This window comes from Chanodichthys erythropterus, chromosome 13 (assembly GCF_024489055.1).
Source record: "Chanodichthys erythropterus isolate Z2021 chromosome 13, ASM2448905v1, whole genome shotgun sequence".
Classification (NCBI taxonomy): Eukaryota; Metazoa; Chordata; class Actinopteri; order Cypriniformes; family Xenocyprididae; genus Chanodichthys; species Chanodichthys erythropterus.
In genome coordinates, this window is record NC_090233.1 from 14885033 (window position 1) to 14908152 (window position 23120).

General features: G+C 37.1%; 1 protein-coding gene across 1 annotated transcript in view; it reads left to right on the forward strand.

The window, feature by feature from the left end:
• LOC137033835 (astrotactin-2-like) overlaps positions 1–23120 on the forward strand; it is a 460374-nt gene that overhangs the window by 87281 nt on the left and 349973 nt on the right. The window contains exon 2 of the mRNA XM_067406219.1: positions 20893–21080. Within this exon, the coding sequence (XP_067262320.1) occupies positions 20893–21080 (188 nt within the window). The remainder of the gene's footprint in view (positions 1–20892; positions 21081–23120) is intronic.

Consider the following 23120-nt stretch of genomic DNA (forward strand, 5'->3'; position numbering starts at 1 on the left):
ATCTAAAATGAAATTAAAATGTTCATTTAATAAACATATTAATACATTTTAATTTTCAAGATATTGTGGGTTCATTTTAAGTAAGCAACTTGGGTTGTTTTTAACCCAGCATTTTTAGAGTGTACAATGGACAAACCCAGCAATTGGGTTGGGTTAAATGTTTGCCCAACCTGCTGGGTAGTTTTATTTAACTCAACTATTGTTTAAAAATTGCTGTATTGCTTAATTAAAATTAACTCAAAGTATGTTGGAAATGAACATTTATTAATGTTCAATGAATAATTATTAAACAATAAACATTTATTAAATTGCTTATTAATACATTTATATTAATAAACTATTAAACTATTACATTTATATTAATAAAATATTAAAGCTTATTAATAAACATTCACCTTTTGTCTATTATTGTTGCCTCTAATTGCATCTGGTTTTTAATTTCCCAACTATTTTGGGTTCATTTTAAGCTAGCCATATAGCAATTTTTAAACAATAGTTGGTTTAAATAAAACTACCCAGCAGGTTGGGCAAACATTTAACCCAACCGCTGGGTTTGTCCATTTTCAACCCAACTTGGGTTGTTTTTAACCCCGCATTTTTTAGAATGTACACTCTAAAAAATGCTGGGTTGTTTCAACCCAAATTTGGGTCAAATATGGACAAACCCAACCATTGGGTTAAAAAAATGCATTTAAAAATTTAACCCAATGGTTGGGTTTGTCAATTTTTGACCCAAATTTGGGTTGAAACAACCCAGCATTTTTTAGAGTGTACATTCTAAAAAATGTGGGGTTAAAAACAACCCAAGTTGGGTTGAAAATGGACAAACCCAGCGATTGGGTTGTTTTAACCCAGCGGTTGGGTTAAATGTTTGCCCAACGTACTGGGTAGTTTTATTTAACTCAACTATTGTTTAAAATTTACTACATGACTGGCTTAAAATGAACCCAGAATAGGTTGGAAATTGCTGGGTTTGTCCATATTTAACCCAACTTGGATTATTTTTAACCCAGGGTTTTTTTAGAGTGTAGTATGTCATGACCCCTATTTGGTGTAAGTGTATATGAATGACATTACACAAGAACACACTAATAAAATAGAAAAGCAAACACACAACCACATCCCCAGAGTTTAATTACAAGGACTATAACTATGAATAAATGTCTCTTTTGGCAATTTTTACACATTTGTTTTCTCCAAGCCTGTGGCCCTGTTTATGACTTGTGACTCCGCTCTAATTGCGCATCAGTATTAACCCACCTCTCCCTCATAATTAATGTTTAATTTCACACGGTGAAGAGATGATCACTCAGCGCTGAGATGGTGGAGAACAACTAAACGAGCATTTCCTGCCTCCGGATTCAGTCAGTCCATCCGACCGGCCTTCATTAGCAGCAGGTCTCAGTAACGGCTGGAGCATTAATACTCAACATTAGAAGAAACACCCGTGTTGCTCACATATTACAGAATTACAATGCAAACGCAAACAGCACTCTTTATTTTTGCATTTTAATAAAACTCACGCCCCTGAATAGCAGTGATTTCATTTCAGCGTATAATAAGACGTCCGCATGGCGTTAAACTGTGCTAATATTTAATTTGAAAAGAGTGCAGTGAAGCATGGAGCTAATATGAACATTTTTCTTAATAGCGTGTGCTGAAATTGTTCATTATTCTAGAGACGGCTCTTATCATTGAGCTTTACCAGTGCTGACAACTCCTCTTATTCTCGTATTTACTTGTGAACATGTAATTCACTGAATACTGGCCAGGCTTTGAAGTAGAATCTGTAAAGTATTTTATAGACCAGGGTTATTATTATTATTATTACAGTTAACTAAAACTAAAACTATAAAAGCATTTTCATTATTTTGATTATAAAATAAACTGAAATAAAATAAACAAACACAACTAAATTACTTAAACATTAAATAAAAATATAAAAAGAAAATATATATATATATATATGAAAATTTTTTTTATGGTTTCAGTTTTATATTTTTTATTTTTTATAATATAATTATATTATTAATTTCTATTAAATTTAATTAAAATAGTATTTGTATAAAATAATATGTATTTATATGTTCTTATTTTTTTATAATATAATTATATTATTCAATTATATTAAATTAAATTATAATAGTTTATTTATTTATATTTTCTTTTTATGTATTAGTAATATATATATATATATATATATATATATATATATATATATATATATATATATATATATATATATATATATATATATATATATATATATATATATATATATATATATATATATATATATATATATAAACATTTGTCTTGACCTAGACGTGTCACATGATCAAACACTCTGTCTTGTCAATGCTGACTTCCTCTTCCTTTCAGCCAAACTCTCCTCCATTTCTGAAACTATGCAGCTAAAAGTCATTTATATATAGACATTTTAAGTGTACAGTATAAAAAAAAGAAATATTACGTTTTTTTTTTTTTTGTTTGTTTTTTTTATGTTTTGGTGAGCAGAAGAGACTTCTTTCAAAAAACGTAAAATAAAACTGTACTGACCTCAAACTTTTGAACGGTATCACTATAAACTGTCCTTTCATTTACAGCCACGGAGAATGAAAGTTTATCATGCTAAATGATTAGAGATAAGTTTATAATTGGTGCAAGAAACCTTGAGTAACACTGAGACTTAGATTGTAAGTGGATTCAAGGGGAAAGAATATAATTCTGCACCAGTATACGGTATGACCACTTTAAGTATAATAGAAGAGAACATTTAAATGTTCGCATCATTTGTGCACAACACTTCAAAAGATATAGTTTACAAGAAAAGCTCCTGCGCATTGTTCTGTTTTCGCTCTCTCATAATCACTTGTTAGTGTCTCATTAGTGTCTTGTTAGTGCAGGAAGTCTGCAGAGTTGTTTCATAAATATCAAGTGGTCTAATTATGAGAAATGAACACCAGTTTGAAAGTATTTTTAAGTGATACTGGAAAAAAACAATCCTAACAATATTAATGACTTATGTTGAGTAATTTGATTTGCTGTTTACTGATAGCGAATGACACGGATGTGATTACAAGCAGTGGTAATTGCATCATGATAATTATCTGTTTTGTTAGAGTTCAGATACTCTGGACTGAGTTCTGGTCCAGGACTCTGATTGGTCATCACATTTTTTTTTATAGATCTTTTTTTTTAGGTTGAAATCAGTATTATACAACTGATCCATTACTCTGTAGCTCACGCCTGTGATCTCATCTAATCAGTGTTACTGTGTTACTGCTGCTGCAGTTTAATGTTTTTCAGCAAAAGTAATTATTTTCTTATGTAATGAAGTATGAGTGACCTCTCCTGGCAATGTTGCATCATTCATCTTTAATTCTGAGACCACACCCTTCCTGCTTCAAAGAAAGTCTTTTCATGCGGGAGATACATTAATGTGTGTGTGTGTGTGTGTGTGTGTGTGTGTGTGTGTGTGTGTGTGTGTGTGTGTGTGTGTGTGTGTGTGTGTGTGTGTGTGTGCTTTCGTTTATATTACATTGTGGGGACCAAATGTCCCCACGATGTAATATAAACCTGAGTTCACCTACATCATGGGGACCAGCCACCGGTTCCCACAATGTAAATTAATTAATAAAAATACTAAATGATGTTTTTGTGAGAAAATAAAGGTGTGCACAGTTTCCTGTGATGGTTAGGTTTAGGGTTAGGGGTAGGGTAGAGGGATAGAAAGTACAGTTTGTACAGTATAAAATGCACTGCGGCCTATGGAAAGTCCCCACAATTTGTGTGTGTGTGTGTGTGTGTGTGTGTGTGTGTGTGTGTGTGTGTGTGTGCTTTTGTTTATATTACATTGTGGGGACCAAATGTCCCCATGATGTAATATAAACCTGAGTTCACCTACATCGTGGGGACCAGCCAGCTGTCCCCACAATGTAAATGGGTTTATAAATCATATAGAATGAGTTTTTGTGAAAAAGTAAAAGTTTGCACAGTTTCCTGTGAGGGTTAGGTTTAGGGGTAGGGGCAGGGTAGGGGGATAGAATGTACAGTTTGTTCAGTGTAAAATGCATTGAAGTCTATGGAAAGTCCCCACAATTCACAAAAACAAACATGTGTGTGTGTGTGTGTGTGTGTGTGGAAGGAATATTATTTAAAAGGGTTTTATTAGGCTATAGTAACATTTACAGCATGGTGCAACACCTCTCATTAAATATGCATCACTGCACACTTCATGACTTAATATTTATATAACACACTATTAAAAATACTGGCTTAAAACAACCCAATCACAGAATTAAAATAACCCAATCGCTGGGTTAAAACAACCCAATCGCAGAGTTAAAACAACCCAATCGCTGGGTTAAAACAACCCAATCGCTGAGTTAAAACAACCCAATCGCTGGGTTAAAACAACCCAATTGCAGAGTTAAAACAACCCAATCGCTGAGTTAAAACAACCCAATCGCTGAGTTAAAACAACCCAATCGCTGGGTTAAAACAACCCAATCACAGAATTAAAACAACCCAATCGCAGAGTTAAAACAACCCAATCGCTGGGTTAAAACAACCCAATCACTGGGTTAAAACAACCCAATCGCTGGGTTAAAACAACCCAATCACAGAATTAAAACAACCCAATCGCAGAGTTAAAACAACCCAATCACTGAGTTGAAACAACCCAATCGCTGGGTTAAAACAACCCAATCTCAATCACTGAGTTAAAACAACCCAATTGCAGAGTTAAAACAACCCAATCGCTGGGTTAAAACAACCCAATCGCTGAGTTAAAACAACCCAATCGCTGGGTTAAAACAACCCAATTGCAGAGTTAAAACAACCCAATCACTGAGTTGAAACAACCCAATCACTGTATTGAAACAACCCAATCGCTGGGTTCAAAACAACCCAATTGCTGGGTTAAAATAACCCAATCGCTGAGTTAAAACAACCCAATCGCTGGGTTAAAACAACCCAATTGCAGAGTTAAAACAACCCAATCGCTGAGTTAAAACAACCCAATCGCTGAGTTAAAACAACCCAATCGCTGAGTTAAAACAACCCAATCGCTGGGTTAAAACAACCCAATTGCAGAGTTAAAACAACCCAATCACTGAGTTGAAACAACCCAATCGCTGGATTGAAACAACCCAATCGCTGGGTTAAAACAACCCAATCGCTGGGTTAAAATAACCCAATCACTGAGTTGAAACAACCCAATCACTGAGTTGAAACAACCCAATCGCTGGGTTAAAACCCAATCACTGTGTTGAAACAACCCAATCGCTGGGTTAAAACAACCCAATCACAGAATTAAAACAACCCAATCGCAGAGTTAAAACAACCCAATCGCTGGGTTAAAACAACCCAATCGCTGAGTTAAAACAACCCAATCGCTGGGTTAAAACAACCCAATCGCTGATTTAAAACAACCCAATCGCTGGGTTAAAACAACCCAATTGCAGAGTTAAAACAACCCAATCGCTGAGTTAAAACAACCCAATCGCTGAGTTAAAACAACCCAATCGCTGTGTTAAAACAACCCAATCGCTGGGTTAAAACAACCCAATCTCAATCACAGAATTAAAACAACCCAATCGCAGAGTTAAAACAACCCAATCGCTGGGTTAAAACAACCCAATCGCTGAGTTAAAACAACCCAATCGCTGGGTTAAAACAACCCAATTGCAGAGTTAAAACAACCCAATCACTGAGTTGAAACAACCCAATCGCTGTATTGAAACAACCCAATCGCTGGGTTCAAAACAACCCAATCGCTGGGTTAAAATAACCCAATCGCTGAGTTAAAACAACCCAATCGCTGGGTTAAAACAACCCAATCGCAGAGTTAAAACAACCCAATCGCTGAGTTAAAACAACCCAATCGCTGAGTTGAAACAACCCAATCGCTGGATTGAAACAACCCAATCGCTGGGTTAAAACAACACAATCGCTGGGTTAAAACAACCCAATCGCTGGGTTAAAATAACCCAATCACTGAGTTGAAACAACCCAATCACTGAGTTGAAACAACCCAATCGCTGGGTTAAAACCCAATCACTGTGTTGAAACAACCCAATCGCTGGGTTAAAACAACCCAATCACAGAATTAAAACAACCCAATCGCAGAGTTAAAACAACCCAATCGCTGGGTTAAAACAACCCAATCGCTGAGTTAAAACAACCCAATCGCTGGGTTAAAACAACCCAATCGCTGATTTAAAACAACCCAATCGCTGGGTTAAAACAACCCAATTGCAGAGTTAAAACAACCCAATCGCTGGGTTAAAACCACCCAATCGCTGAGTTAAAACAACCCAATCACTGGGTTAAAACAACCCAATTGCAGAGTTAAAACAACCCAATCGCTGAGTTAAAACAACCCAATCGCTGAGTTAAAACAACCCAATCGATGGGTTAAAACAACCCAATCTCAATCACTGAGTTAAAACAACCCAATCGATGTGTTAAAACAACCCAATTGCTGGGTTAAAACAACTCAATTGCTGAGTTAAAACAACCCAATCGCTGAGTTAAAACAACCCAATCTCAATCACTGAGTTAAAACAACCCAATCGATGTGTTAAAACAACCCAATCGCTGGGTTAAAATAACTCAATCACTGAGTTAAAACAACCCAATTGCTGGGTTAAAACAACTCAATTGCTGTGTTAAAACAACCCAATCGCTGGAATAAAAATAACCCAATCACTGAGTTGAAACAACCCAATCGCTGGGTTAAAACCCAATCACTGAGTTGAAACAACCCAATCGCTGGGTTAAAACAACCCAATCACTGAGTTGAAACAACCCAATCGCAGAGTTGAAACAACCCAATTGCTGAGTTAAAACAACCCAATCGCAGAGTTAAAACAACCCAATCGCTGAGTTAAAACAACCCAATCGCTGAGTTGAAACAACCCAATCGCTGAGTTAAAACAACCCAATCGCTGGAATAAAAATAACCCAATCACTGAGTTGAAACAACCCAATCGCTGGGTTAAAACCCAATCACTGAGTTGAAACAACCCAATCGCTGGGTTGAAGCAACCCAATCGCAGAGTTGAAACAACCCAATCGCTGAGTTAAAACAACCCAATCGCTGGGTTAAAACCCAATCACTGAGTTGAAACAACCCAATCGCAGAGTTAAAAACAACCCAATCGCTGGGTTAAAACAACCCAATTGCAGAGTTAAAACAACTCAATCGCAGAGTTGAAACAACCCAATCACTGAGTTGAAACAACCCAATCACTGAGTTGAAACAACCCAATTACTGAGTTGAAACAACCCAATCACAGATTTGAAACAGCCCAATCACTGAGTTAAAACAACCCAATCACTGAGTTGAAACAACCCAATCGCTGAGTTAAAACAACCCAATCGCTGAGTTAAAACAACCCAATCGCTGGGTTAAAACAACCCAATCGCTGAGTTAAAACAACCCAATCGATGGGTTAAAACAACCCAATCGCTGAGTTAAAACAACCCAATCGCTGAGTTGAAACAACCCAATCGCTGGGTTAAAACAACCCAATCACTGAGTTGAAACAACCCAATCGCTGGATTGAAACAACCCAATCGCTGGGTTAAAACAACCCAATCGCTGGGTTAAAATAACCCAATCACTGAGTTGAAACAACCCAATCACTGAGTTGAAACAACCCAATCGCTGGGTTAAAACCCAATCACTGTGTTGAAACAACCCAATCGCTGGGTTAAAACAACCCAATCACAGAATTAAAACAACCCAATCGCAGAGTTAAAACAACCCAATCGCTGGGTTAAAACAACCCAATCGCTGAGTTAAAACAACCCAATCGCTGGGTTAAAACAACCCAATCGCTGAGTTAAAACAACCCAATCGCTGGGTTAAAACAACCCAATTGCAGAGTTAAAACAACCCAATCGCTGAGTTAAAACAACCCAATCGCTGAGTTGAAACAACCCAATCGCTGGGTTAAAACAACCCAATCACTGAGTTGAAACAACCCAATCGCTGGATTGAAACAACCCAATCGCTGGGTTAAAACAACCCAATCGCTGGGTTAAAATAACCCAATCACTGAGTTGAAACAACCCAATCACTGAGTTGAAACAACCCAATCGCTGGGTTAAAACCCAATCACTGTGTTGAAACAACCCAATCGCTGGGTTAAAACAACCCAATCACAGAATTAAAACAACCCAATCGCAGAGTTAAAACAACCCAATCGCTGGGTTAAAACAACCCAATCGCTGAGTTAAAACAACCCAATCGCTGGGTTAAAACAACCCAATCGCTGAGTTAAAACAACCCAATCGCTGGGTTAAAACAACCCAATCGCTGAGTTAAAACAACCCAATCGCTGGGTTAAAACAACCCAATCGCTGAGTTAAAACAACCCAATCGCTGGGTTAAAACAACCCAATTGCAGAGTTAAAACAACCCAATCGCTGGGTTAAAACCACCCAATCGCTGAGTTAAAACAACCCAATCGCTGGGTTAAAACAACCCAATTGCAGAGTTAAAACAACCCAATCGCTGAGTTGAAACAACCCAATCGCTGGATTGAAACAACCCAATCGCTGGGTTAAAACAACCCAATCGCTGGGTTAAAATAACCCAATCACTGAGTTGAAACAACCCAATCACTGAGTTGAAACAACCCAATCGCTGGGTTAAAACCCAATCACTGTGTTGAAACAACCCAATCGCTGGGTTAAAACAACCCAATCACAGAATTAAAACAACCCAATCGCAGAGTTAAAACAACCCAATCGCTGGGTTAAAACAACCCAATCGCTGAGTTAAAACAACCCAATCGCTGGGTTAAAACAACCCAATCGCTGATTTAAAACAACCCAATCGCTGGGTTAAAACAACCCAATTGCAGAGTTAAAACAACCCAATCGCTGAGTTAAAACAACCCAATCGCTGAGTTAAAACAACCCAATCGCTGTGTTAAAACAACCCAATCGCTGGGTTAAAACAACCCAATCTCAATCACAGAATTAAAACAACCCAATCGCAGAGTTAAAACAACCCAATCGCTGGGTTAAAACAACCCAATCGCTGAGTTAAAACAACCCAATCGCTGGGTTAAAACAACCCAATTGCAGAGTTAAAACAACCCAATCACTGAGTTGAAACAACCCAATCGCTGTATTGAAACAACCCAATCGCTGGGTTCAAAACAACCCAATCGCTGGGTTAAAATAACCCAATCGCTGAGTTAAAACAACCCAATCGCTGGGTTAAAACAACCCAATCGCAGAGTTAAAACAACCCAATCGCTGAGTTAAAACAACCCAATCGCTGAGTTGAAACAACCCAATCGCTGGATTGAAACAACCCAATCGCTGGGTTAAAACAACACAATCGCTGGGTTAAAACAACCCAATCGCTGGGTTAAAATAACCCAATCACTGAGTTGAAACAACCCAATCACTGAGTTGAAACAACCCAATCGCTGGGTTAAAACCCAATCACTGTGTTGAAACAACCCAATCGCTGGGTTAAAACAACCCAATCACAGAATTAAAACAACCCAATCGCAGAGTTAAAACAACCCAATCGCTGGGTTAAAAACAACCCAATCGCTGAGTTAAAACAACCCAATCGCTGGGTTAAAACAACCCAATCGCTGATTTAAAACAACCCAATCGCTGGGTTAAAACAACCCAATTGCAGAGTTAAAACAACCCAATCGCTGGGTTAAAACCACCCAATCGCTGAGTTAAAACAACCCAATCACTGGGTTAAAACAACCCAATTGCAGAGTTAAAACAACCCAATCGCTGAGTTAAAACAACCCAATCGCTGAGTTAAAACAACCCAATCGATGGGTTAAAACAACCCAATCTCAATCACTGAGTTAAAACAACCCAATCGATGTGTTAAAACAACCCAATTGCTGGGTTAAAACAACTCAATTGCTGAGTTAAAACAACCCAATCGCTGAGTTAAAACAACCCAATCTCAATCACTGAGTTAAAACAACCCAATCGATGTGTTAAAACAACCCAATCGCTGGGTTAAAATAACTCAATCACTGAGTTAAAACAACCCAATTGCTGGGTTAAAACAACTCAATTGCTGTGTTAAAACAACCCAATCGCTGGAATAAAAATAACCCAATCACTGAGTTGAAACAACCCAATCGCTGGGTTAAAACCCAATCACTGAGTTGAAACAACCCAATCGCTGGGTTAAAACAACCCAATCACTGAGTTGAAACAACCCAATCGCAGAGTTGAAACAACCCAATTGCTGAGTTAAAACAACCCAATCGCAGAGTTAAAACAACCCAATCGCTGAGTTAAAACAACCCAATCGCTGAGTTGAAACAACCCAATCGCTGAGTTAAAACAACCCAATCGCTGGAATAAAAATAACCCAATCACTGAGTTGAAACAACCCAATCGCTGGGTTAAAACCCAATCACTGAGTTGAAACAACCCAATCGCTGGGTTGAAGCAACCCAATCGCAGAGTTGAAACAACCCAATCGCTGAGTTAAAACAACCCAATCGCTGGGTTAAAACCCAATCACTGAGTTGAAACAACCCAATCGCAGAGTTAAAAACAACCCAATCGCTGGGTTAAAACAACCCAATTGCAGAGTTAAAACAACTCAATCGCAGAGTTGAAACAACCCAATCACTGAGTTGAAACAACCCAATCACTGAGTTGAAACAACCCAATTACTGAGTTGAAACAACCCAATCACAGATTTGAAACAGCCCAATCACTGAGTTAAAACAACCCAATCACTGAGTTGAAACAACCCAATCGCTGAGTTAAAACAACCCAATCGCTGAGTTAAAACAACCCAATCGCTGGGTTAAAACAACCCAATCGCTGAGTTAAAACAACCCAATCGATGGGTTAAAACAACCCAATCGCTGAGTTAAAACAACCCAATCGCTGAGTTGAAACAACCCAATCGCTGGGTTAAAACAACCCAATCACTGAGTTGAAACAACCCAATCGCTGGATTGAAACAACCCAATCGCTGGGTTAAAACAACCCAATCGCTGGGTTAAAATAACCCAATCACTGAGTTGAAACAACCCAATCACTGAGTTGAAACAACCCAATCGCTGAAGTTAAAACCCAATCTCTGTGTTGAAACAACCCAATCGCTGGGTTAAAACAACCCAATCACAGAATTAAAACAACCCAATCGCAGAGTTAAAACAACCCAATCGCTGGGTTAAAACAACCCAATCGCTGAGTTAAAACAACCCAATCGCTGGGTTAAAACAACCCAATCGCTGAGTTAAAACAACCCAATCGCTGGGTTAAAACAACCCAATTGCAGAGTTAAAACAACCCAATCGCTGAGTTAAAACAACCCAATCGCTGAGTTGAAACAACCCAATCGCTGGGTTAAAACAACCCAATCACTGAGTTGAAACAACCCAATCGCTGGATTGAAACAACCCAATCGCTGGGTTAAAACAACCCAATCGCTGGGTTAAAATAACCCAATCACTGAGTTGAAACAACCCAATCACTGAGTTGAAACAACCCAATCGCTGGGTTAAAACCCAATCACTGTGTTGAAACAACCCAATCGCTGGGTTAAAACAACCCAATCACAGAATTAAAACAACCCAATCGCAGAGTTAAAACAACCCAATCGCTGGGTTAAAACAACCCAATCGCTGAGTTAAAACAACCCAATCGCTGGGTTAAAACAACCCAATCGCTGAGTTAAAACAACCCAATCGCTGGGTTAAAACAACCCAATCGCTGAGTTAAAACAACCCAATCGCTGGGTTAAAACAACCCAATCGCTGAGTTAAAACAACCCAATCGCTGGGTTAAAACAACCCAATTGCAGAGTTAAAACAACCCAATCGCTGGGTTAAAACCACCCAATCGCTGAGTTAAAACAACCCAATCGCTGGGTTAAAACAACCCAATTGCAGAGTTAAAACAACCCAATCGCTGAGTTAAAACAACCCAATCGCTGTGTTAAAACAACCCAATCGCTGGGTTAAAACAACCCAATCTCAATCACTGAGTTAAAACAACCCAATCGATGTGTTAAAACAACCCAATCGCTGAGTTAAAACAACCCAATCGCTGTGTTAAAACAACCCAATCGCTGGGTTAAAACAACCCAATCTCAATCACTGAGTTAAAACAACCCAATCGATGTGTTAAAACAACCCAATCGCTGGGTTAAAATAACTCAATCACTGAGTTAAAACAACCCAATTGCTGGGTTAAAACAACTCAATTGCTGAGTTAAAACAACCCAATCACTGGAATAAAAATAACCCAATCACTGAGTTGAAACAACCCAATCGCTGGGTTAAAACCCAATCACTGAGTTGAAACAACCCAATCGCTGGGTTAAAACAACCCAATCACTGAGTTGAAACAACCCAATCGCTGGGTTAAAACAACCCAATCTCAATCACTGAGTTAAAACAACCCAATCGATGTGTTAAAACAACCCAATCACTGAGTTAAAACAACCCAATCACTGAGTTGAAACAACCCAATCACTGAGTTAAAACAACCCAATCGCTGAGTTAAAACAACCCAATCGCTGGGTTAAAACAACCCAATCGCTGAGTTAAAACAACCCAATCGCTGGGTTAAAACAACCCAATCGCAGAGTTAAAACAACCCAATCGCAGAGGTAAAACAACCCAATCGCTGGGTTAAAACAACCCAATCGCAGAGTTAAAACAACCCAATCGCTGGGTTAAAACAACTCAATCGCACAGTTAAAACAACCCAATCGCTGGGTTAAAACAACACAATCGCATTGTAGTTTTCTTTTTCTTTTTTTTAGTCATGACTATACTCAAAATATTACCTGATCTATCATACATTATTCCCAGATTATCCTTGTTTACTCATATAGATCATAATCTAAACTGTACAGTTCAGCCAATAATATACATGTGAAACATGAACACATCACTGGCCTCCATATTCAAGATCTCTGAATGTTGATAGATTCTGTGTCTGCTTTAAATCTAATTTTACAGGTTGTGGATGATTATCGTGATATTGGTGATGTGAATAATTGAACGGAGGTTTGGCAGAAGGACAGGGAGTTTTGAGCTGATCTCTCCAGGTGAATCACGGCGGACAGTAAAGTGCTTCTGGCCTGACAGCTTTTATCAGGATAAGCAAGGATGATGCATGCTTGTTTCCCAGCCATGCAACCGGCAACGAGCGCAGTATCACACGAGTGCTGTATTTATCCCGAAAAGCACAAGTGCAAATGTTATAATACAAAGTTCTGGCATGAAACTCTATATGCCGCAGGCTAATAGGTCCTTTAACACACCTGCTAATCATCACATCATTATCTATAGGTCACATATGATTGGTTCCTCCTGTTTTAGTAGCCAATGAGCTGCGTGCTTAATCTTTAAATACATGAGTTAGCATTGCTTAGTAGCGCAGCGTGCTTCAGAAACCCTCCACCTTCCCCAGCTCCACCTGTATAGATCTGCTACGGTTATTCATGTACGCTATATTGTACAGCAGCAGCATGTTTTACTTGCTCACAGCAGCGGGTCGTGTATGTATTGGCAGTAGCAAGTCCCGTACTTGCTCTGCAGCAGCAGCAGCAATAATCAACAGCAGCAGCAGCAGCAATAATCAACAGCAGCAGCAGCAGCAGCAGCAGCGTAGCAGATCTATTCCGCCAAGACCAAAAATATCTACATTGTCATATCCATTACCATACCAAACACTCCGAGAGTTGTCATGACAGAACTGATTTTATACAACAGTTCAATAAACAAGAATTTAATATTGTGTTATATTTTAGACACAATATTGTGATTTGTTTCTGAATGAATCCAAGTTTTGAGCGAATCAGTCAGGTGAACCAATGATTCAATGATCCATTCATAAAGAGAGCCGTTTACGTCATTCCTGTTTGAATCGACTGAATGAATGATTCAATGACTTACTCATTTAGATTTTTACCACCACCTACTGGCAGTTTTTTTTTTTTTTTTTTTTAGTTTTAGAGTATTATTTCATTAAAATTAAAATTAAAACCCATTAATTAAAGGTACAGTTCACCTAAAAATGAAAATGATGTTATAATTTACTCAACTTCATGGCCGTTGAAGCCTAAAAGTTTATGTATAATAAATTCTATGTTGAATCAAATTATAAATTAAAAAAAAAAAAATATATATATATATATATATATATATATATATATATATATATATATATATATATATATATATATATATATATATATATATATATATATATATATATATATATATATATATATATATATATATATATATATATATATATATATATATATATATATATATATATATATAATATATATATATATATATATATATAATATATATATAATATATATATATATATATATATATAATATATATATATATAATATATATATATATATATATATATATATACATATTTTTTTATTTTTTATTTTTCCTAAAACTACTTTTTGTAATGTCTGTTTGATGTTTTTCTCATTTAACACAATTTATATATTTGAGGGTGATTTCTCAGACAAATTTGATGTGTGATATTACATTTTTATTTAATTGTAAATAACATGCAATTAAGTGTCCAAAAACCGTCAGTTCAAATTTTAATTATTTCCATAATAAGTACTCTTTTTGAAAGCATGTTGGATTGCACTTCTATTGCATGATTTTTTTTTTTTTTTTTTTTTTTTTTTGTGTGTATTATGAATGGAGAACACCATTTACTATGTCAAAAGTGCATGTTCATCGTTACCAACATAATCATTTACTTTTATCATGCATGTCTACGGCAAAAAAGACGCAGGACAGTGCAAAGTTTAATAATTAGAGATGTTTGTTCATATGATCCCATATGATGTATGTGCAAACCCAACACAACATTTCCAGCGTGTGCATATTCTCATGAAAACTGAGCTTATGTTTCCCTTATTTGTGTGTTTCTCTCTCATTGAAATCACAATCAATATGGCCACTCTGGGCCGGAGTGACTGTGTGAATATGATTTGTGAAATTCAGATACTTGCTGTTCGCTCTCTGCCAAGTGTGCTGATTGCTTTTCTCCGGGAGAAGCACTTCAGCCCCGAGTCGAGTAATAAGTGTTTTGCTGACTGTGGGCATCGGGAAGCTTTTGTTGGAAAGTCATCTAGGGCATAAACCGCACACAGTCGCAGAGGTTCAGAACAACAGCGGGCCTTAACAAGGACGTGTGGCTGCTGACTTAATGAGATCACTCGTGTACGGGATGAGGTGTTGGGGAAGCGGGGCCGGGACGTCCCGGCGGGGGCGGGTGAAGCCCTCCGGTGCCGTTGCCCTTGCTGGGACTAATGCAGACTGTGTTTTGGGGCCTGGATCAGCTGAATCCCAGCACATGTCCGGTTGTTAATGGGGTTACGCTAATGAATTACAAACAGGCCTGTGGTGAGGGGACACTGTCCCCTGCTTTCATCTGGATTTGAGCCCAATGACACCTCTTATTGTTGTCCCTGTTCTGGGAACAGAGAGCAAGGCACAGTTTGAACGTTTCTTTTTAGTCTAAATTTACACTGTTACACTCTGTATAGAAAGAGCAAGAGAAAGTACAGGGTTCAAAATATACAAGGACATGCTTTAACCTTCAGATACACTAACTGTCCCAAAATGTGGGACTGATGCCATAAAGTCAACGTTAAATCTAAATTTATTTATTTTTTTCAGTATGTATTATAAATGGTTTATCCATGTTTTTTTAAATTCATGTTCCTCGTAATCTTGAACCAGAATATCTTCCCCTCCCTCAGTGACCTCTCTTCTCTTCTCTGAGGATGAGGGCGGGGCAACCTGACACTCACATGAGATCCACCAATAGCAAATCACAACCATCCAATCGATTCCCCACAGACAAAATCAAGCCCCGCCCTACATTTGCTCTTGTTTGAGATGTGTTTCACTCAGATATACAGCACAATAGTGAAGAAAAGATGACAGCAACTTACGTTTCATGCCAACTTTAATCCAGTTTAGAGGATTAGTTCACTTCAGAATGAAAATAGTTGTCCGATGGTTTCTCTAGACAAGACTCTTATTCCTCGTCTGGGATCATGTAGAGCTCTTTGAAGCTGCACTGAAACTGACATTTGGACCTTCAACCTGTTGAACCCCAGTGAAGTCCACTATATGGAGAAAAATCCTGGAATGATTTCCTCAAAAACCTTCATTTCTTTTCCACTGAAGAAAGAAAAACATGAACATCTTGTATGACATGGAGGTGAGAAAATTATCAGGAAATTTTCATTCTGAAGTGGACTAATTATTTTAAGTGAATATGCAATCACTGATAGGCCAAGAGGGTTAACCTTGAGTATTTGTGGAAATGTAATGTAATGTTAAACATTTTAACAGTGAAATATCTGTCTCTGTGAGAGCTATATTACATTAAATCATACTGATGAATGTTACTTTTAAGACATGCAATTCTGTGCAGGCGGGAGATAAATATGCCAGAGGACAATTACTTTAGTGATGCAATCAAGTCTCTTTGCAGGTGTGCTCATTTTAAAAAGCACATTATTTATTTTGGCAGCATCCTCATAGCTGGTTCTGTATTTCTCTTAATTACACTATAGTAGAAACAGGTTTTTGTTTGTTTGGGCTTCTTTCTTTGCTTTTAAACAATGGGTGCAGATTTAAACAAACTATATATATATTGTATACAGACTAATTAAAACACACCAAACTTACCATGTTGTTCTTGATCAGTTCAGTCATGGCCCTAAATATATATAATTTATTCAAATGTATTCAGTTTTGAGTAGCGACAGTAATCCACTCTAAATTGATCTAAATGGCTTGAAACTTTTGGCTTGCTGCCTGGAAAACGAGTTTTTAAGCTAATTGAAGCTGATAGTGTCATCTGATATGGTGGGATGCTGCTGCTAATATTCACTTGACCACTTGTCTTTTATTTGTGTTTATTTTCTTTCAGTGTTTTGCTCCAGGGTCGGCCGCGCTAAAACAGGACATGTTTTTATTATAAAGGATCTGTTCCATGTCACGCTCCATTACTTGCTCTCTGCTCGTCGCTGCTTTATTTAAGGACATCTGATTAAAAACTCAGTTTCACACACTACAGATTTGTAATACAATGCTCAGCAATTTCTGCCTGCCTGTCCATTAGTCCCAAACATGCTGAAAAGCTGCTTTTGGAGTTTTGCACACACAAAAAAAGTTAAATTAAGTAATAAAGGCATCATCGTGCCGGCTGATCGTCTTTGATGAGACTGAAATACAGCCTTAGGTCAGTTCAAGTACACTTAACTAGTGACTTCTGTGAACAATAAGTAGCATACTTTTACTTTATATACTTTAAATGGATCTTACTTAAGTATGAACTAAATGTAATGTTTTTGGACACTTAAGTGCATTTTCATGTGTAGTTTCATAACTTAACAGTTCTAGTTTTATTAACTAAATACTGTAACAACCTGTTGTTTGGAAATGACCTGTTTTGCATCCTTCTATTGTGTGACAGTTACCATATACTTTAATGTCAACTGGTGTATTTGTATACATTTGTAACACATTTGTCATAAAAAGTTAGTACATTTAAAATATTTTAACTTTAAATTTAATATTGAATCACAGCCTTCAGTTTCAAATTATAAGTACTTAACAAGTGCTTTAGTATGTTAGTCAACGCAACAAAATAATTGTACTTTAAGTAGTACAAAAGATCATTAAAACATACTTTAAATAATACTTTTAATTTTACATTATTACAAAGTGCTTTCTTTATGTACCTAAGTGAGTTGAGAAACATAGTCGTAAAAGTTTACTCTGAACATGTGCAATTAAGTGGCCATTTATCTCATTAATATTATATTATCTGAGTCTCTCCATCAGTGTCGACTCCGGTTTGAACAATGTAAGGCTGAACACTTTCCTCATTTTGGCTGCGTGAGATTCTCCAGCTTTGTTGTTGTGGAGCTGTTTAAGCTCCGCCCTCTTCTGGAAAGGGGAAGGGAGCAGCAGCTCATTTGCATTTAAAGGGACACACACAATAACGGTGTGTTTTATAGGGGCAAATTTGACAAGCTATAATAAATGATCTGTGGGGTATTTTGAGCTGAAACTTTACAAACACATTCTGGAGACACCGGAGACTTAATAAAAGATGCATTATAGGTCCCCTTTAAGATTTAAAGTGCACATTTAGTATAATTAAGTGCATCTTTGTGACAAAGCCGATACTTAAATTAAGCTTGACTAAGAGCTCGAAGAGGTCTCGGGAGATCTGAAAGAGAAATCTCAGAGCAGTAACAGCACTTTTGTTGGAGGTCAGGAGCTTCCTGAGTTCCGAATGTCCCGTTCTCAGCATTCCGGCCACTCTGTGCTCTTCCAGGATCAATTTCCTGCTACTCGTTACTGGTGACACAGCTTTGCCACTCTTCTGCAGTTCCTTTGAAAATATCAAGCTCAATGCTCCCGAGGTCACGCTGAGCGGTCAAACCGCAAACCCGAGTCGATGGAAAGCCCATCGCACGTATCTGATCCCTATCTGGCCACATTTTATCAGCGCTGGAGTCGGATCGTTCATGCACCCTTCGTTTGCACCCCTCAAGGTCTCCATTCCTCCCCAAATAACAGCGCCGGAACAGTTCTCAGTAGTGCGTATAGAGGTATACAATCACACGCTGGAGATTTCTGATTATGCTTTGAGGAGTGAAGTCACTGAAGCAGATCTCTGATTCAAGAATGATTGAAAATCAATCCAGCAGTGCTTATGAACAGTGTTTTATTCCCGTTTGTACCAGACTGACTGATTTAAAGGGATAGTTCACCCAAAAATTTACATTTTTGCCATCATTTACTCACCCTCAAGTTGTTCCAAACCTGTATGAATTTCTTTGTTCTGCTGAATACAAAAGAAGATAATTTGAAGAATGTTTGTAATCAAACAGTTGATGGACCCCATTGACTTCCATAGTATTTTTATTTTCTCAAGTCAATGGAGTCCATCAACTGTTTTGTATTTTTGCTGTTTGTCACACAAATCTACACTGTTAGCCCGGATAAGTTGAATTTACTTAAAAAATTTGAGGAAACTGGTTGCCCTAAAAAAATTAAGTAATGATTAAGTAATATGAACTTAATAATTCAAGTTCATTTAACTTAAAATGTTTTGTAATATTAATTACTTTGTAGTTATTACACCTAGTATATTTAAGTTCAATGTACTAAGCAAGTTAACTTGCCACCAATCAAAATTCATCCATGCCTCCCATCATGCATTGCTGCATGAATAAATTATGAGCTGAATTGTCTTAGTAATTTTCTTTATTCTCACTATTTAAATTTTGCTGTTTTTCTTTAACTTTTTAGCAGCTTGTTTTCTAATGTTCAGAGTTGATCTGTTTATCAGAACATGTTGCTTGTCACCGTCGTTGAGATTCACAGGCTGATTCTTGATGTCTGTATGTGCCTAAAATATATATATATATTTTTTTTTTGTGATAAGGACAACTTAAAAAAAAAAAAAAATATTATAGAAGTTGATCATCCGCTGTAGAATCACAGTGCTGCTGTAATCAATAATGTAAATCTAACTCAGAGATTGGACTCTAAATGAGTTCAGTGATTCAGATCAGATAATGATTATGTGAAAACATAACCAACATCAACTGATCATCTTTTAACTTTGCTTGTCTGGTTGGTTTTATTGCAGTTAAAACTGCTCAAACAAAATCGGGTCAAGAGCTCAACTAAAACAAACCCTGACCCTCTATGATGGTAACTTAAAAATTGTGATTTTCTCCTTTGGTGAAAAACTATAAAAAGGTAAATGTTAGGAAAAAATGTCTGTAGAACAGCCAAAACAAATGTTCCAACTGCTCATCAACAGCTCCTTGAATTCACACACACCACAAAATGGCGTCATTACTTGCCGCAAACCAGTGTGAAGGAGGCGTGGTCAGGAGAAAAACTTCATAATTTAAGTGCATTTAACTTACATTTATTAACACATTCAAATACACCCACAAATTAGTAGAATTTACTTATATTTTATAAGTAATGCAACCAAACTTAAATATTTTAAGTATATTGTAATTATATTTTTAAGTAAATATAAAATCCGGGCTAAGAGTGTACCGAACAACTTCATTTTGACTGAATTGTATGATCATTTTGACTGTGTTTTGTCCTCTTTGGATTTTGACAACTCCTGGTCACTCTTTGCTTTCACTACATGTAAAAGAGCAACGTGAACATTTAGCTAAATATCTGCTGTGAATGTGAGTAAGTGATGACAGATTGTTCACTGTGTTTGAATTAATCTCACTGACTGCAGTTAGTTTGAATCAGTGTTTTAAGCTTGCAGTTATGTCTGTAACTCTGAGGACTTCAGTGAACTAATAAACACTTGAAACTTGTCAGATGTCAGAAAGTTAGAGTTGCGGTTATTCCCATTGAAGTCGGAGACTCTGTTTCAAGCACATCTAACAATGTCACCTTTAGTTTAAAGACGTCAAGAACTGTTAGAGATATCAAACGAGTGCGGCTATAAAGGGAGCTCATTTACTGCCTTTTGATGCTCTCAAAAACATGTTTGAAGTTGGGAAAATGGATGACTTGGTCAGGATGTCATAATAACTCTTATTTGATGTCAGAGATTGTCTAAGGGAGGTTCAAATGGAGTCACAAATATCCATACAGAAACTTCATGATGTATTATTTATTTATTTTATTTTGCATATTGTAAATATCAACATAAATCACATTTCATCAGGCATGTTTTTACCATTATGCTGTTCTGAATTGCCATATTCATGGCAGTTAAATGAGTCCGGTGCGTGACTGTTATTGTGACTGATCAGCGTCTCTGTTTCTCCGTGTCTTACAGAGATGTCGGGGACCGGAGCGGACATCTCTCAGGTGCACTGGAAGCAGCAGTGGCTGGAAAACGGGACGCTGTATTTCCACGTGTCCATGAGCAGTTCCGAGCAGCTGTTGCAGGTCACGCAGCCCACCGTCCGTGAACCGCCACACGTCCTCCACGAACACATGCACCTGCTGCACATCTCTGTGATGGTGAGTACCGGCTCTACGTACATCCAGACACAATGATGCCTTCGCAACTCAACTGGCTCGGAGAGCATCTGGATCTGGACTACATTTCAAGGCGACACGAAAACACACTACAGTGTATAAAATTTTCTCCTAATTCAACTTAAAGTTCATTTGCTACCTTATGTTTTTAAGTACAATCAAATTGCCTGTAAAACTTCATATAACTTTAAAAAAAATGATGTTGAAATTGATTCAATTATTTTGAAGATGCAAAACATATGTAGTCATGACTTATTGATCAAGTAATTTTTTTTCAGTTTATGATAGTGTGCAACTAAACTATTATATCCAATGCAGTAAGAATTTACTTCAGTTGTGTACACAATCACAAGCATGTGATTTGAAATATGTAATGAAACATTGTTACAGACAATATACAATATATCCACACAATACATGATATACTGTAGATCTGGCATGTCACAGAAGAGAGTCAGTGTTCAGCTGAGAATAGAATAGAATAGAATAGAATAGAATAGAATAGAATAGAATAGAATAGAATAGAATAGAATAGAATAGAATAGAATAGAATAGACATCTGGCATGTCAAAGAACAGAATCAGTGATGAACTGTGTAGAGAATAGAATAGAATAGAATTCATATTGTATTTCAGTCGGGGTTCAAATCTCATTATAGTACAGAATCTGCTCTTTTGAAAGTGTTAAATGATTTATTATTAGCTGTCGACTCAGAACAATGGATCAAAGTACAGATTTTGACACTATCGATCAATCTATTCTATTGAAACATTTAGAGCAGTATGTTGGTATTAATGGAACTGCCTTAAATTGACTCTCATCATACCTTAAGGGGAAATCTTTTTCTGTAGCCATCGGAAACTAAACTTCTTCTTCCTTTGCTGCTTGCACACGTGATGTACCGCAGGGCTCCGTCTTAGGCCCTGTCTTATTTTCCCTCTGTCTTCTTCCTTTAGCCAGGATCTTTTGTAAGCATCACATTTTGATCTTTATGCAGACGATATATAGCTTTACCTTCCAATGAAACCAAATTACAACATATCTCCTCAGTCACTGTTGGATTGTTTGAGTGATGTTAAAAGATGGATTTCGGATTTTTTTTTTTTTCCTCAATTAAATGACTTTAAGATGGAAATGTTGGTTTTTGGATGGCCTGAATGTGCTAACATCCTCTCACGATCCCTTAGTCCTCTGACTAACTCTGTTGGTACTCATGCACAGAATTGATGTCATTTTTGACCCAGCACTTAAATTTGAAAAACGAATTCAGTTGTAAAATCAGCATTTTTCAGCGTAGGCTGATTGCTAAAATAAAAACTTCTATTCCTCATAGAGATCTGGAAACTGTTATTCATGCATGTATTTCAACAAGACTGGACTACTGCAACTCATTGTATTTAGGGATTGCTCAGTCTTGTTTATCTCGCCTTCAGCTGGTCCAAAATGCTGCGGCCAGACTTTTATCAAGAACTAGAAAGTGGGAAAGTATTACTCCTGTTTTGAGTAGCTTGCACTGACTCCCTATTAAGTTTAGAATTCAGTTTAAGGTACTACTGTTTGTGTACAAGTCCCTGGGAGGCTTGGCACAATCCTACCTGTCTGATCTTCTGTCCTACCATCAGACCAGTAGGCCTTTAAGGTCATCAAATACTTTTTGTTGTTGTCTGTACCAATGATGCATTTGAAACTCAAGTGCACATCTCTTCAGGTTTTTACATCATTGCTTAAGATGTATCTTTTTTTAAAACAGCTGATGGGCTGGAGTAACTTGCTGTATAACACTTTACTACGTGTTTATATTGTTGGGTAAATTTGTCTTTTGTTTTTATCTGTTTTATGTTTCCATTTTATTTTTGTACAGCACTTTGGTCAACCTTTTCGCTATTAAATGTTGTTATATAAATCAATAAAACTAAACTAAACTAAATTAAACTAAACTAAACTAAACTAGAATAATACTTGAATTGCATTTGCAATTGAAAATTGAGTGCAAAAAAACAACAACTGTAATGCATGTTTTAT